Source organism: Chiloscyllium plagiosum, unplaced genomic scaffold, assembly GCF_037043375.1.
Source record: "Chiloscyllium plagiosum isolate Xiang-an unplaced genomic scaffold, Cpla_swu_hap1 HiC_scaffold_31, whole genome shotgun sequence".
NCBI classification, from domain to species: Eukaryota; Metazoa; Chordata; class Chondrichthyes; order Orectolobiformes; family Hemiscylliidae; genus Chiloscyllium; species Chiloscyllium plagiosum.
This window is the reverse complement of record NW_028270169.1, coordinates 3,368,768-3,383,727: the sequence shown is the minus strand read 5'-3', so window position 1 is coordinate 3,383,727 and position 14,960 is coordinate 3,368,768. Positions and strand designations below refer to the sequence as shown.

Here is a 14,960-nt window from a genome sequence, read left to right as displayed (position 1 = left end):
GTGTTGTGAGACTATACCCCAGCGAGGGTCAATGTGTGTGGGACTGTACCTTAGTGACGGTCGCCATGTGTGGGACTGTATCCCAGTGAGAATGAGTGAGTGTGTGTCCGACTATACCCCAGTTAGGGTCGGTGTGTGTGGGACTATACCTTAGTGACGGTCGCCATGTGTGGGACTGTATCCCAGTGAGAATGAGTGAGTGTGTGTCCGACTATACCCCAGTTAGGGTCGGTGTGTGTGGGACTATACCCCAGTTAGGATCAGTGTGTGTGGGTCTGTACTGCAGTGAGGGGCAGAGTGTGTGCGCGACTGTAGCTCAGTGAGGGTCAGTGTGTGTGTGGGACTGTACCCCAGTGAGGGTCAGTGTGTGTGTGGGACTGTACCCCAGTGAGGGTCAGTGTTTGTGCGACTGTAGCCCAGTGAGAGTCAGTGTGTGTGTGGGAGCCATACCCCAGTGAGGGTCAGTGTGAGTGTGGGACTGTACCACAGTGAGGGGCATTGTGTTATGAGACTGTACCCCACTGAGAGTCAGTGTATGTGTGGGGGGCTGTACCACAGTGAGGGTTAGTGTGTGTGTATGTGGGACTGTACCCCAGTGAAGGTCAGTGTGTGTGGGACTGTACTCCAGTGACAGTCAGTGTGTGTGGGACTGTACCCCAGTGAGGGTCAGTGTGTGTGGGAGCCGTACCCCAGTGAGGGTCAGTGTGTGTGTGGGACTGTACCCCATTGAGCATCAGTGTGTGTGTGGAACTGTACCACAGTGAGGGGCATTGTGTATGTGGGGCAGTACCCCAGTGAGGGTCAGTGTGTTATGAGACTGTACCCCAGTGAGAGTTAGTGTGTGTGTGGGGGGCTGTACCACAGTGAGGGTAAGTGTGTGTGTGGGACTGTACCCCAGTGAGGGTAAATGTGTGTGTGGGACTGTATCCCAGTGAGGGTCAGTGTGTGTGGGACTGTAGCCCAGTGAGAGTCAGTGTATGTGTGTGGGACTGTACCCCAGTGACGGTCAATGTGTGTGGAACTGTACCGCAGTGAGGATCAGTGTGTGTGTAGGACTATACCCCAGTTAGGGTCAATGTGTGTGTGACTGTACCCCAGTGAGGTTCAATGTGTGTGTGGGATTGTACCCCAGTTAGGGTCAGTGTGCGTGGGACTATACCCCAGTGAGGGTCAGTGTGTGGGGGACCGCATCCCAGTGAGGGTCAGTGTGTGGGAGCTGTATCCCAGGGAGGTTCCGTTTGTGTGGGACTGTACCCCAGTGAGGGTCAGTGTGTGTGTGGGACTGTACCCCAGTGAGGGTCAGTGTGTGTGTGGGACTGTACCCCAGTGAGGGTCAGTGTGTGTGTTGGACTGTACCCCAGTGAGGGTCAGTGTGTGACGGACTGTACCACAGTGAGGGTCAGTGTGTTGTGAGACTATACCCCAGTGAGGGTCAGTGTTTGTGGGACTGTACCTTAGTGACGGTCGCCATGTGTGGGACTGTATCCCAGTGAGAATGAGTGAGTGTGTGTCCGACTATACCCCAGTTAGGGTCGGTGTGTGTGTGGGACTATACCCCAGTTAGGATCAGTGTGTGTGGGTCTGTACTGCAGTGAGGGGCAGAATGTGTGTGGGATTGTACCCCTTTCAGAGTCAGTGTGTGTGTGGGACTGTACCCCAGTGAGGGTCAGTGTGTGTGGAACTGTACCTCAGTGAGGGTCAGTGTGTGTGTCGGGCTATACCCCAATGAGTGTCAGTGTGTGAGTGTGCGACTGTACCCCAGTGAGGGTCAGTGTGTGTGGGAGCTGTACCCCAGTGAGGGTCAGTGTGTGTGGGAGCTGTACCCCAGTGATGGTCAGTGTGTGTGGGACTATAGCCCCAGTGAGGGTCAGTGTGTGTGGGACTGTGCCCCAGTGAGGGTCAGTGTGTGTGGGACTGTACCCCAGTGAGGGTCAGTGTGTGTGTGGGACTGTACCGCAGTGAGGGTCAGTGTGTGTGGGAGTGTGCCCCAGTGAGGGTCAGTGTGTGTGGGACTGCACCCCAGTGAGGGTCAGTGTGTATGGGACTGTACCCCAGTGAGATTCAGTGTGTGTGGGACTGTACCCCAGTGAGGGTCAGTGTGTGTGGGACTGCACCCCAGTGAGGATCAGTGTGTTGTGAGACTGTACCCCAGTGAGGGTCAGTGTGTGTGTGTGTGTGTGGGGCTGTACCCCAGTGGGAGTCAGTATGTGTGGGAGCTGTACCCCAGTGAGAGTCAGTGTGTGTGTCGAACTGTAACCCAGTGAGGGTCAGTGTGTGTGGGACTGTGCCCCAGTGAGGGTCAGTGTGTGTGGGACTGCACCCCAGTGAGGGTCAGTGTGTGTGTGGGACTGTAGCCCAGTGGGAGACAGTGTGTGTGGGAGCTGTACCCCAGTGAGAGTCAGTGTGTGTGCTGAACTGTAACCCAGCGATGGTCACTGTGTGTGGGACTGCACCCCAGTGAGAGTCAGTGTGTGTGGGAGCTGTACCTCAGTGACGGCTGTGTGTGTGGGACTGTACCCCAGTGAGGGTCAGTGTGTGTGGCACTATAACCCAGTGAGGGTCAGTGTGTATGTGGGACTGTACCCCAGTGAGCGTCAGTGTGTGTGTGTGTGGGGATGTACAACCCTGAGGGTCAGTGTGTATTTGGGACTGTACCCAAGTGAGGGTCAGTGTGTGTGGAACTGTACCTCACTGAGGGGCAGTGTGTGTGTGGGGCTGAACCCCAGTGAGTGTCTGTGTGTGTGGGACTGTACCCCAGTGAGGGTCAGTGTGTGTGTCGAAATGTACTCCAGTGAGGGTCAGTGTGTGTGGGACTGCACCCCAGTGAGGGTCAGTGTGTGTGGGAGTTGTACCCCAGTGAGGGTCATTGTGTGTGTGGGACTGTACCCAGTGAGGGTCAGTGTATGGGGGGGACTGTACCCCAGTGAGGGTCAGTGTGTGTGTTGAACTGTACTCCAGTGAGGGTCAGTGTGTGTGGGACTGTACCCAGTGCGGGTCAGTGTGTGTGGGAGCTGTACCCAGTGACGGTCTCTGTGTGTGGAACTGTACCCAGTGAGGGTCAGTGTGTGTGGGGGACTGTACCCCAGTGAGGTCAGTGTGTGTGTGGGACTGTACCCCAGTGAGGGGCATTGTGTATCTGGGACTGTACCCCAGTGAGGGTCGGTGTGTTGTGAGACTGTACCCCAGTGAGGGTCAGTGTGTGTGTGGGACTGTATCCCAGTGAGGGTCAGTGTGTGTGCGACTGTACCCCAGTGAGGGTTAGTGTGTGTGTGGGACTGCACCCCAGTGAGGGTCAGTGTGTGAGGGACGGTACCCCAGTGAGGGTCAATGTGTTGTGAGACTGTAACCCAGTGAGGGTCAGTGTGTGTGTGTGGGGCTGTACCCCAGTGATGGTGAGTGTGTGCGTGGGACTGTACCACAGTGACGGTTAGTAAGTTTGGAACTGTACCCAGTGAGGGTAAGTGTGTGTGTGGGACTGTCCCCCAGGGAGGATCAGTGAATGTGTGGGACTGTACCCCAGTGAGGGTCAGTGTGTGTGGAAGAGTATCCCAGTGAGGGTCAGTGTGTGTGTGGGACTGCACCCCAGTGACAGTCCGTGTGTGTGCGACTGTAGCCCAGTGAGGGTCAGTGTCAGTGTGGGAGCCGTACCCCAGTGAGGGTCAGTGTGTGTGTGGGACTGTACCCCATTCAGCATCTGTTTGTGTGTGGGACTGTACCTCAGTGAGGGGCATTGTGTATGTGTGACTGTACCCCAGTGAGGGTCAGTGTGTTGTGAGACTGTACCCCAGTGAGGGCCAGTGTGTGTTTGGGACTGTATCCCAGTGAGGATCAGTGCGTGGGGAACTGTACCTCAGTGAGGGGAAGTGTGTGTATGGGGCTGAACCCCAGTGAGGGTGAGTCTATGTGTGGAACTGTACCCCAATGAGGGTCAGTGTGTGTGACGAACTGTACCTCAGTGAGGGTCAGTGTGTGTGGGACTGCACCCCAGTGAGGGTCAGTGTGTGTGGGGGCTGTACCCCAGTGACGGTCTGTGTGTGTGAGACTGTACCCCAGTGAGGGTCAGTGTGCGTGGAACTGTACCCCAGTGAGGTCAGTGTGTGTGCGACTGTAGCCCAGTGAGGGTCAGTGTGTGTGTGGGAGCCGTGCCCCAGTAATGGTCAGCGTGTGTGTGGGACTGTACCCCATTGAGCATCAGTGTGTGTGTGGGACTGTACCCCAGTGAGGGGCACTGTGAATGTAGGACTGTCCCCAGTGAGAGTCAGTGTGTTGTGAGACTGTATCCCAGTGAGGGTCAGTATGTGTGTGTGTGGGACTGGACCCCATTGAGCATCAGTGTGTGTGTGGGACTGTACCCCAGTGAGGGTCAGTGTGTGTGTGGGATTGTACCCCAGTGAGGGTCAGTGTGTGTGTGAAACTGTACCCCAGTGAGGATCAGTGTGTTTGAAACTGTACCTCGGTGAGGGGCAGTGTGTGTGTGTGGGGCTACCGCAGTGAGGATCAGTGTGTGGGGGGGGCTGTTCCCCAGTGAGGGTCAGTGTGTGTGGGACTGTACCCAAGTGAGGGTCAGTGTGTTTGGGACTGTACCCCAGTGAGGATCAGTGTGTGTGGGAGCCATACCACAGTGAGGGTCAGTGTGTGAGTGGGACTGTACCCCAGTGAGGGTCAGTGTGTATGGGACTGTATCCGAATGAGAGTCAGTGTGTGTGTGTGACTGTACCCCAGTGAGGGTCAGTGTGTCTGGGTCTTTACCCTAGTGAGGGTCACTGTGTGTGGGACTGTACCCCAGTGAGAGTCAGTGTGTGTGTAGGACTGTACCCCAGTGAGGGTCAGTGTGTGTGTGTGTGGGACTGTACCCCAGTGAGGGTCAGTGTGTGTGTTGGACTGTACCCCAGTGAGGGTCAGTGTGTGTGTGTGGGACTGTTCCCCAGTGAGGGTCAGCGTGTGTGGGACCTTACCCAGTGAGGGTCAGTGTGTGTGGGACCTTACCCAGTGAGGGCCAGTGTGTGTGGGACCTTACCCAGTGAGGGTCAGTGTGTGTGGGACTGTACCCCAGTGATGGTCAGTGTGTGTGGGACCTTACCCAGTGAGGGTCAGTGTGTGTGGGACTGTACCCCAGTGAGGGTCAGCGTGTGTGGGACCTTACCCAGTGAGGGTCAGTGTGTGTGGGAGCCATTACAATGTGAAATTGGTAGCAGGAATCCTTCGATGGTGGTTGAAGTGAGGGAGATGGAATGGTCGGTTTTCTCACCAAGAGACAATGAGGATAGGCCTGTGGCTACGGTCAGGGGTGACAGGAAGATGTTGTCATTGGGATGGCTGCTGGCCAGCTGCCGGTAAAGATTATAGCCAAACTCGGAAATGGAATATGCCAGCCTCTGCACTGGAGAAGTCAGGATCTCTTCCTCCTCTTCCTCCTCCAACTGGGGATCTGGTGCCTCCAACAATGAGCTCACATCTTCCACAGGCTCCTGGAAATATTGAAGGTGGGTAGGACTGTGTTAGAGACATGCAATAGCTCAGCACAGAGTAATGACTACGAGTATACCGTCCCCGGGAGGGAGTTACACACTGGAATCTAATCGAGGGGTTCGGAGTGGATTATACACAGAATAACAGATACCCTGGGAGGGAGTTATAGACTGGAATCTAATCAGGAAGTTCGGGGTGATTTACGTACGGAATATTCTGATACTAGCAAGGGAGTTACAGACTGAAATCTAATGAAGGGACTCAGGATGGTTTACATATAGAAGAACAGATATCCAGGAGGGAGTAATAGACTAGAATCTAATTGAAGGGTTTATATATAGAATAACTGATACCCAGCAGTGATTTCCAGAATGGAATCTAATTGAGGGGTTTACATATAGAATAACAGGGTGGATAAGTGAGAGGTTTTCTATTTTGGTCAGAGGAATAGAATAGTAAGGCAATTTATTATCCAGAAGAGAAAGTTCAGAGTACTTTAATGTAGAAGGATGTGGGTGACCTTATGCATGAATTGCTGTAAACTCTGTAAACAGCTACAGTAGGTAATAAGGAAGGCAAATGGAATTTTGGTATTTATTGTTAAAGGAATAGAATATAAAAATTGGGAAGTATGTTTCAGCTGGACAAAGCATTAGTGAGACCACACCATTTTGGTCCCCCTGACTTGAGGAATGTAGTTGTATGAGAGGTGGTTCAGAGATTGAGCAGTTTAGGCCCCAAACTCTGGAGTTTAGAAGAATGAGAGGAGATCTACTTGAAGTACATAAGATGCTAAAGGTGATTAGGGCAGATGTTTCTTCAAGGGAGGTCATAGTTTTAGGATAAGGGGTGGCAGATTTAAAATAGAGATAGGAAAAGTTACTTCTCTCAATGGGTTGTGAATCTGTGTACATCACTACCCCACATTGCTATGGATGCTGGGATATTGAGTAAATTTAAGGAGGATATAGACAGATTTTTAGTTAGTAATGGGTTGAAGTGTTATGGAGAATAGGCAGGAAAGTCAAGTTGCGACTGGGGTGATATCAGCCATGACTATATCAAACGGCAAAGCAGGCTCAAGGGGCTGAATTACCTACTGCTCCAAGTTCATACTGCCCATCAATCTGTTAATCGTGGAATTATCTCTTTACTGTCTGTTAACCAATTCTCAATCCGTGCCAGTATATTACATGGACCCCATGTGTTCTATATTACCAGCCACATCCATTGGCTCATTTTTATCAATGCTACAAGTAACATTCTTATAATCCCCAACAAGTTTATCAAATATAATTTTCCTTTTGTAAATCCATGTGTACCCAACCCAATTATACCATTCTTGTTTGAGTGTTAACTTTTCAAATGCTAACACTTTACAAACACTAATTTATTTTAGTTCCTCAGTTTCAGAAGTTCCTTGCTTGCTTGGCATTTGTGGGAGATTTTCTGTATCACCTTTCATGATGACAGGTATAAAGTAATTGTTTCATTTTCCTGCCATTACCCTGTGCTCCATTATCAATGATCCTCTCTCCAGCTGTATTGGGCTCATACATGTCCTGTCTCATTTTCACATACAGAAAGAAGCTTTTACAGTCTGCCTTCATGTTTCTCATGAGTTTGCATTCCCTTTCTCTTTATCAGTTTCTTGGTTCTCCTTTGCTGGTTCCTACTTGCTCTCAATCCTGAGCTTCCTCATTCATTTCAGCATCCTCACCAGCCAAGTCCTTTAATCTAATATAATCTCTGACTCTTTACTTAGCTCCATTCATCCTTTCATTATAAAAGGTAACATTCTGTTAACTTTTGTAATTTTATTTCCTTTCTGTTCATTATTTTATGATTTGTTTACCTGAATCCAAAAGTTCTTGCAGCACATACTTTTCCTAGCTTCCCAATATTTAAAGGACATGTGGGTTTTTGGTGCACAGTTAATATCTTCATACTCACTTGGAGTGAAACAGGCATTTTCACTCCTTCACTTCTCATTGGTCAATGTCTCTGTTATTTTGTTGTCTTTACTTTTGTGGTAATTTCTTTGATGGATTTGGACGTGTACTTTTTTATGCTGCTATTTAAATCATGAATAAAGACAGTGTCTCACTAAGGCCACAGCACTGATGCTTTCAGGGGTGAGAGTGTCTCCTGATCTCTCTGGTTAGTTATAGAAGTCTCAATATGTCACTTTCCACAGGTTCTGTGCCTATGTGCTTCCCTCCACTTCACCTGATGAAGGAGCACCTGATGATTTCAAATAAACCTGTTGGACTATAATCTGGAGTCATGAGACTTCTAACTTTGTCCACACCTGTATTTCCCATGGCCTATCCACCTAACCTGCACATTTTTGGACTGTGGGAGGAAACCGGAGCACCTGGAGGAAACCCACACAGATACAAGGGAGAATGGGCAAACTCCACACGCACAGTCGCCTGAGGCTGGGATTGAACCGGGGTCCCTGGTGCGGTGGTACTTGTGTCAACTTTTTGATGGAGTTGCCAAACAGTCCCCCTCTGGACTGTGCTGATCAATGGATAGATTTCTCATTCCATCATTTATTTCATTCACATTGAATAAGACAGAAATGCAGCTCGATCCAGTGATCAGATCCGCAGGAGGATGTACTGGCCCTGAGCCTGCACAGCTTTGGATCTTAACTGCACAAAACGAGAGCAAACTGCAAGTGTTCTGACATTTCAGTTTTAACACAGTGCTTCAGATATAGCCATCACTGGAATGTGCCTGTTATACAACCCCATTGTGTCTGATCTCCAATTGCACTTTCAAGCTCTCTTCCACAGTCTGGAATTCACCCTATCCAACAAAAACACGGAAAGCTCAGCTTTCAACTTTTCAACTGACTCCCTGAATCCTCGGTGGGTTTTTTTTTAGGAGGAGAAAGTTCCAAACTTGCAATGTGCTGCGTAAGGGCCTTCAATCCTGACCACACCCTGAACCAGCCGGTTTCAATTTTAACTTGCTGCCCCACATTCTAGAAAGATCTTCCTGATTGAATGCTTAAACATTGCAACCACTTTTATCAGCTCAACCTTTGACCTTCTAAACTTACAAAGCTGGTCTGTGTTTTCTCTAAACATTATTTAATTCTTTTCTGTCACAGTCTGCGTACAGTGCACTTCCTCGATGAAGGTCAGTCTGTCTTTCCGGAGTGCACTGAACAAACTGAACACAGTTATACCAGGAACAGAAACAGAAATTTGCTGGATAAAACTCAGCAGGTCTGGCAGCATCTGTGCAGAGAAATCAGAGTTAATGTTTGGGGTCCAAAGACCCTTCCTCAGAACTGGTCTTGGCTAGGAAAGGGTTGTTTTTTATGCGGTAGATGGGGTGGGGGGAGGGGGTTTGGATTGACAGGAAGCTCTATATTGGTCTGATGTACACTGGGGAGGGAATGCAGACTGAGTGACAGCTTCACTCAACATCTAGGTTCTGTTCTGAGCTTCCAGTTTCCCCTGTCACTTTAACACCCGACCCTGTTCCCTGGCTAACGTCTCAGCCTCAGGCTTGCTGCAGTGCTCCAGGGAAACTCAGCACAAGCTGGAAGAACAGCACCTCATTTCCCACTTGGGAACCCTGCAACTTTCAGTCTCGGGTTCAAACACTTTTGGAGCCTGAGCACCTTCTCCCATGCCCTTACTCCACATGCCCACACATCAGGCCTTTTTGTCACATGGGCTGCTACCAAAAGCAGCCCATTGGCAGCTGCTAAATGTCCCCATTAGCAGCGATTGGTTTCCCTCAGAATGACCTTTACCCATCCCTTTGTCTGCCCCGCCTTTGTTCTCTCTGGGCTATTTTATTGTCTCCCCTCCCCATCCCACCCAATTTTCAACCTTTATACCAACCATTTCCCAGCTCCAGTCACTTCAGACAAAGGGTCGCTGAACCCTAAGCGTTAACTCTGATTTCTCTCCCCAGATGTTGCCAGGCCTACTGAGTTTTACCATGATTTCTGATTTGGGTTTCTGATTTCCAGCCTCTGCAATCCTTTTGGGTTTTGTTTGTGGACAGTGACAGCAGGAGCAGGCAATGGGGTAGGGGCTGGCATGGGCTAGGGGCTGGCATGGGGTAGGGGCTGGCATGGGCTAGGGGCTGGCATGGGCTAGGGGCTGGGATGGGGTAGGGGCTGGCATGGGACACACTGGGAGTTGGGCACTCTGGGCATCACACAGATTCTCAATGAACACACCAACTCAACGGCCCATCACTGAGAGTGGGTTTCCTCTTGTCGAAATACACCATGTGCATTGGCATAGCGCCAGGAGGGAAAGGTTGGTGTGGAGCACACAGGCAGTTTCTAGACACTTAACAACCACTTACCAAAGAGAAATGTTCCTCTTGGCTTGACGAGATTCTGACAGTGCCCAGGAACAACAATGCAGTGAGAATCTTCATCCTGTAGTCAGGGCTAAGGGCAAATCAGAAAAAGTTGATGAGTCCGGCCAGTGTTCACAGTGGACAAATCCGTAGCCACTCCAAACAGAATCCTCTTCATCAGGAGCAGCAACGTGCCTCTCCACCTCTCACTCAGCAACTCAAACACTCCCGACAGTGAGGGGGTGCCGCACTGTCAGAGGATCAGTGCTGAGGGAGTGCAGCACTGTCAGAGGGTCAGTGCTGAGGGAGTGCCGCACTGTCAGAGGGTCAGTGCTGAGGGAGCGCTGCACTGTCAGAGGGTCAGTGCTGAGGGAGTGCCGCACTGTCAGAGGGTCAGTGCTGAAGGAGTGCCACACCGTCAGAGGGTCAGTGCTGAGGGAGCGCTGTACTGTCAGAGGGTCAGTGCTGAGGGAGTGCCACACTGTCAGAGGGTCAGTGCTGAGGGAGCGCTGCACTATCAGAGGGTCAGTGCTGAGGGAATGCCGCACTGTCGGAGGGTCAGCGCTGAGGGAGCACTGCATTGTCGGAGGGTCAGTGCTGAGGGAGTGCCGCACTGTCGGAGGGTCAGTGCTGAGGGAGCACCGCACTGTCGGAGGGTCAGTGCTGAGGGAGTGCCACACCGTCAGAGGGTCAGTGCTGAGGGAACGCCGCACTGTCGGAGGGTCAGTGCTGAGGGCGCGCCGCACTGTCGGAGGGTCAGTGCTGAGGGAGTGCCGCACTGTCGGAGGGTCAGTGCTGAGGGAGCGCCGCACTGACGGTGGGTCAGTGCTGAGGGAGCGCCGCACTGTCGGATGGTCAGTACTGAGGGAGTGCCACACTGTCGGAGGGTCAGTGCTGAGGGAGCGCCGCACTGTCGGATGGTCAGTACTGAGGGAGTGCCACACTGTCGGAGGGTCAGTGCTGAGGGAGCGCCGCACTGTCGGATGGTCAGTACTGAGGGAGTGCCACACTGTCGGAGGGTCAGTGCTGAGGGAGCGCCGCACTGTCGGAGGGTCAGTGCTGAGGGAGTGCTGCACTATCGGAGGGTCAGTGCTGTGTAATTTCTATAGAATCATTTATTTTGTCCATTTGGATTTTGAAGTAGTGGCATGAGGGATCATTGTGTGTTTGAAGAGGTTTAATGATTAACGTCTAAGTACTTCTACAGTCCTGATGATTTCTTTTATGGTGTATTATGTGAGTGAGACCTCCTGGAGAGTATTTTCTTTGGGAATATTTATACAAGTGAACAAAGTAAACTGTGGTATGCATTTTCAATGAGAAAATCCCAGAATTCCTTTGGCTTTGGGAAATGCCCATAGCTTGAAGAAACCTTTCTGTTTGGCTTGTAATGTAGAAGAGTTTGCTGAAGGAGGATGTGTTAAAAAGTTGCTCCTGTTTAAGGAACAGATTACCTCCGTGTAAGGTGTTAAAGTTCTAGCTGGACTGTTTTTGGTGAAAGGAGTTTTTGAAGCTGAGATGTTCTGAGCCGAGCTGTGTGCCAAAGTCCAAAGTCACACATCACCAGGTTATAGCTAACGGGTTTATTTAAAAATCACAAGCTTTCAGAGTTCTGCATCAGGGTGAAGGAGCAATGCTCTGAAAGCCTGTGATTTTAAATAAACCTGTTGGATTATAGCCTGGTGTCATGTGATTTCTGACTTTGTCCACCTCAGTCCAACACCAGGACCTCCACATTCTCACTGTGTGAAGACTCCAGGCAGAGGTTATCAGCTTCTCAAGCCTGGCAATTGAGGTTACTGTTAAGGTAATCCCCATGGATGTGATCGAGACAGGAATTCTCTATGATGTGATCACAAAGTGTTGCTAGGATTAATGGGATTGTATTTTACCTTCTGTTGTGAAATTGTTACACATCTGTGTATGTTAATAGTTTGGTTTATTCTGTTTTATCTTCATTTCTGTTGCGTAACAAACTTCCGTTTCATTGTTTAACCCACATCTCCAGCATTGGGCTTGTTCCAGCTAAAGATCACCTTGTTAAAACCAAGAAAAATAAATGATCTCTCCAGCTCGTTTCAGCCTGAGATCTGATTCGCCCAGTATTAAGATCAGCTGGGATCATGGTATTGGGGGCAAAGTACTAACTTGGACTGAAAGTTGGTTGGCTGATAGGAAACAAAGAGTAGTGATAAACGGCTCCATTTCGGAATGGCAGGCAGTGACCAGTGGGGTACCGCAGGGATCAGTGCTGGGACCACAGCTTTTTACAATATACATTAATGATGTAGAAGATGGTATTAGTAATAACATTAGCAAATTTGCTGATGATACTAAGCTGGGTGGCAGGGTGAAATGTGAGGAGGATGTTAGGAGATTACAGGGTGACCTGGACAGGTTAGGTGAGTGGGCAGATGCATGGCAGAAGCAGTTTAATGTGGATAAATGTGTGGTTATCCACTTTGGTGGCAAGAACAGGAAGGCAGAATACTACCTAAATGGAGTCAAGTTAGGTAAAAGGGCAGTACAAAGAGATCTGGGTGTTCTTGTACACCAGTCAATGAGGGCAAGCATGCAGGTACAGCAGGTAGTGAAGACGGCTAATAGCATGCTGGCCTTCATAACAAGAGGGATTGAGTATAGAAGCAAAGAGGTTCTTCTGCAGCTGTACAGGGCCCTGGTGAGACCACACCTGGAATATTGTGGGCAGTTCTGGTCTCCAAATTTGAGGAAAGACATTCTGGCTATTGGGGGAGTGCAGCGTAGGTTCACGAGGTCAATTCCTGGAATGGCGGGACTATCTTATGTTGAAAGATTAGAGCGACTGGGCTTGTATACCCTTGAGTTTAGAAGACTGAGAGGGGATCTGATTGAGACGTATTAGATTATTAAAGGATTGGACACTCTGGAGGCAGGAAACATGTTTCCGCTGATGGGTGAGTGCCAAACCAGAGGACACAGCTTAAAAATACGGGGTAGACCATTTAGGACAGAGATGAGGAGAAACTTCTTCACCCAGAGAGGGGTGGCTGTGTGGAATGCTCTGCCCCACAGGGCAGTGGAGGCCCAGTCTCTGGATTCATTTAAGAAAGAGTTGGATAGAGCTCTCAAGGATAATGGGATCAAGGGTTATGGAGACAAGGCAGGAACAGGATACTGATTAAGGATGATCAGCCATGATCATATTGAATGGTGGTGCAGGCTCGAAGGGCAGAATGGCCTCCTCCTGCACCTATTGTCTATTGTCTATTATCACAATAACTGAGAGACTGCTGCACAGACAGGGGGCAGTGTTGAGGGAGTGAACTCTCAGGTGGATTGAAAAGATTGTATGACATTTCATATTAAAATTGTACAAGATGTTGGTTCGGCCGCATTTGGAATACTGTGTACAGTTCTGGTCGCCACATTACCAAAAGGATGTGGACGTTTTGGAGAGGGTGCAGAGAAGGTTTATGAGGATGTTGCCTGGTGTGGAAGGTGCTAGCTATGAAGGAGTTGAGTAGATTAGGTTTATTTTCATTCGAAAAAAGGAGATTGAGGGGGGACCTGATTGAGGTTTACAAAATCATGAAGGGTATAGACAGGGTGGATAGAGACAAGCGTTTTCCCAGGGTGAGGGATTCAGTAACGAGAGGTCATGCTTTCAGGGTGAGAGGTGGGAAGTTTAAGGGGGATACACGCAGCAGGTACTTTACACAGAGGGTGGTGGGCGTCTGGAACGTGTTGCCAGCAGAGGTGGTAGAGGCAGACACGGTAGATTCATTTAAGATGCGTCTGGACGGATGCATGAGTAGGTGGGGAGCAGAGGGATACAGATACTTAGGAATTGGGCGACAGGTTTAGACAGTGGATTTGGATCGGCTCAGGCTTGGAGGGCTGAAGGGCCTGTTCCAGGGCTGTAGATTTTCTTTGTTCTTTGTTCTTTTTTATTACTTGGAAGCTGTGGAAGCAGCTCTGCTCAATGTCTGGGCTCCTACCTTTCCCTTGACCAACACTTAAAAAAGAAGAACGTGTGATTATCAGATGCTCTTTTTAGGATCTTACTGTCTGCAAATTGGTGTTAGGATTTCCTATATTACAGCAGTGACTGTTGTTATCATCCTCCAAAACCCCTCTTTAAATACCTGCACGGCCTCACTCTCCCTGTCTTTCCAATGTCCTTTATCATTCAGCTATACCTCCCCCCCCCCTCCCCCCAAACTCATACTTTGAATCTCTCCTTCCCTGACAGTCACCCCTGTCCCATCCTCAGCACTCTCCGGGAATCTCTCTCAGGTTTGGATGGTAGATCGATCAGTTCCACCTCTTCTCGAAGCTGGTGTTTGACATGTAAAAGTTCAGTAATGGTGGCTACAATACCCATAATTCCATACCTTCCAGAAACCACTCTATACATTGCTAGATGTCCAGTAACAATCCATACCAAGGGCCAGTTATGTTATATGTGTGCCGAGAATGTGGTGCTGGAAAAGCACAGCAGGTCAGGCAGCATCCGATAAGCAGGAGAATCAACATTTCAGGCATAAGCCCTTCATCAGGAATGAGGCTGGGAGTCTCGAGGGTGGAGAGATAAATGGGATGGGGGTGGGGCTGGGGAGAAGGTAGCTGAGAGTGCAATAGGTGAATGGAGGTGGGGGTAAAGGTAATAGGTCAGAGAGGAGGCTGGAGTGGATAGGTGGGAAGGAAGATGGACAAGTAGGACAGGTCATGAGGGCGGTGCCGAGTTGGGAGGCTGGGACTGGGATAAGATGGGGGGAGGGAAAATTAGGAAACTGGTGAAATCCACATTGATTGCTGTGTGGTTGGAGGGTCCCAAGGCAGAAGATGAGGCATTCTTCCTCCACACATCAGGTGGTAAGGGTTTGGCGATGGAGGAGGCCCAGGACTTGCATGTCCTTGGCAGAGTGGGAGGAGGAGCTGAAGTGTTCAGCCATGGGTTGGTGGCATTGGTTCTCTGAAACAATCTGAAACAATCCACAAGGAGGCGTCCTTTCTCCCCGATGTACAGGAGACCACATCGGGTGCAACGGATACAGTACATGACATTGGTAGAGGTACAGGTAAATTTCTAATGGATGTGGAAGGATCCGTTGGGGCCTTGGATGGAGGTGAGGGGGGGGGGGTGGTGAGCCCAGGTTTTGCAATTC

The 14,960-nt window shown here is 50.0% G+C and overlaps 1 protein-coding gene across 1 annotated transcript in view; it reads right to left on the bottom strand.

Annotated features, from left to right (window-relative positions):
- The window catches only part of LOC148141843 (pigment epithelium-derived factor-like), a 74,897-nt gene that overhangs the window by 52,536 nt on the left and 7,401 nt on the right, over positions 1–14,960 (bottom strand). Inside the window, exons 2-3 of the mRNA XM_087977139.1 lie at positions 9,814–9,901; positions 5,249–5,468 (exon numbers count right to left, since the gene is read on the bottom strand). Of these exons, the coding sequence (XP_087833265.1) occupies positions 5,249–5,468; positions 9,814–9,888 (295 nt within the window). The 5' untranslated portion in view covers positions 9,889–9,901. The remainder of the gene's footprint in view (positions 1–5,248; positions 5,469–9,813; positions 9,902–14,960) is intronic.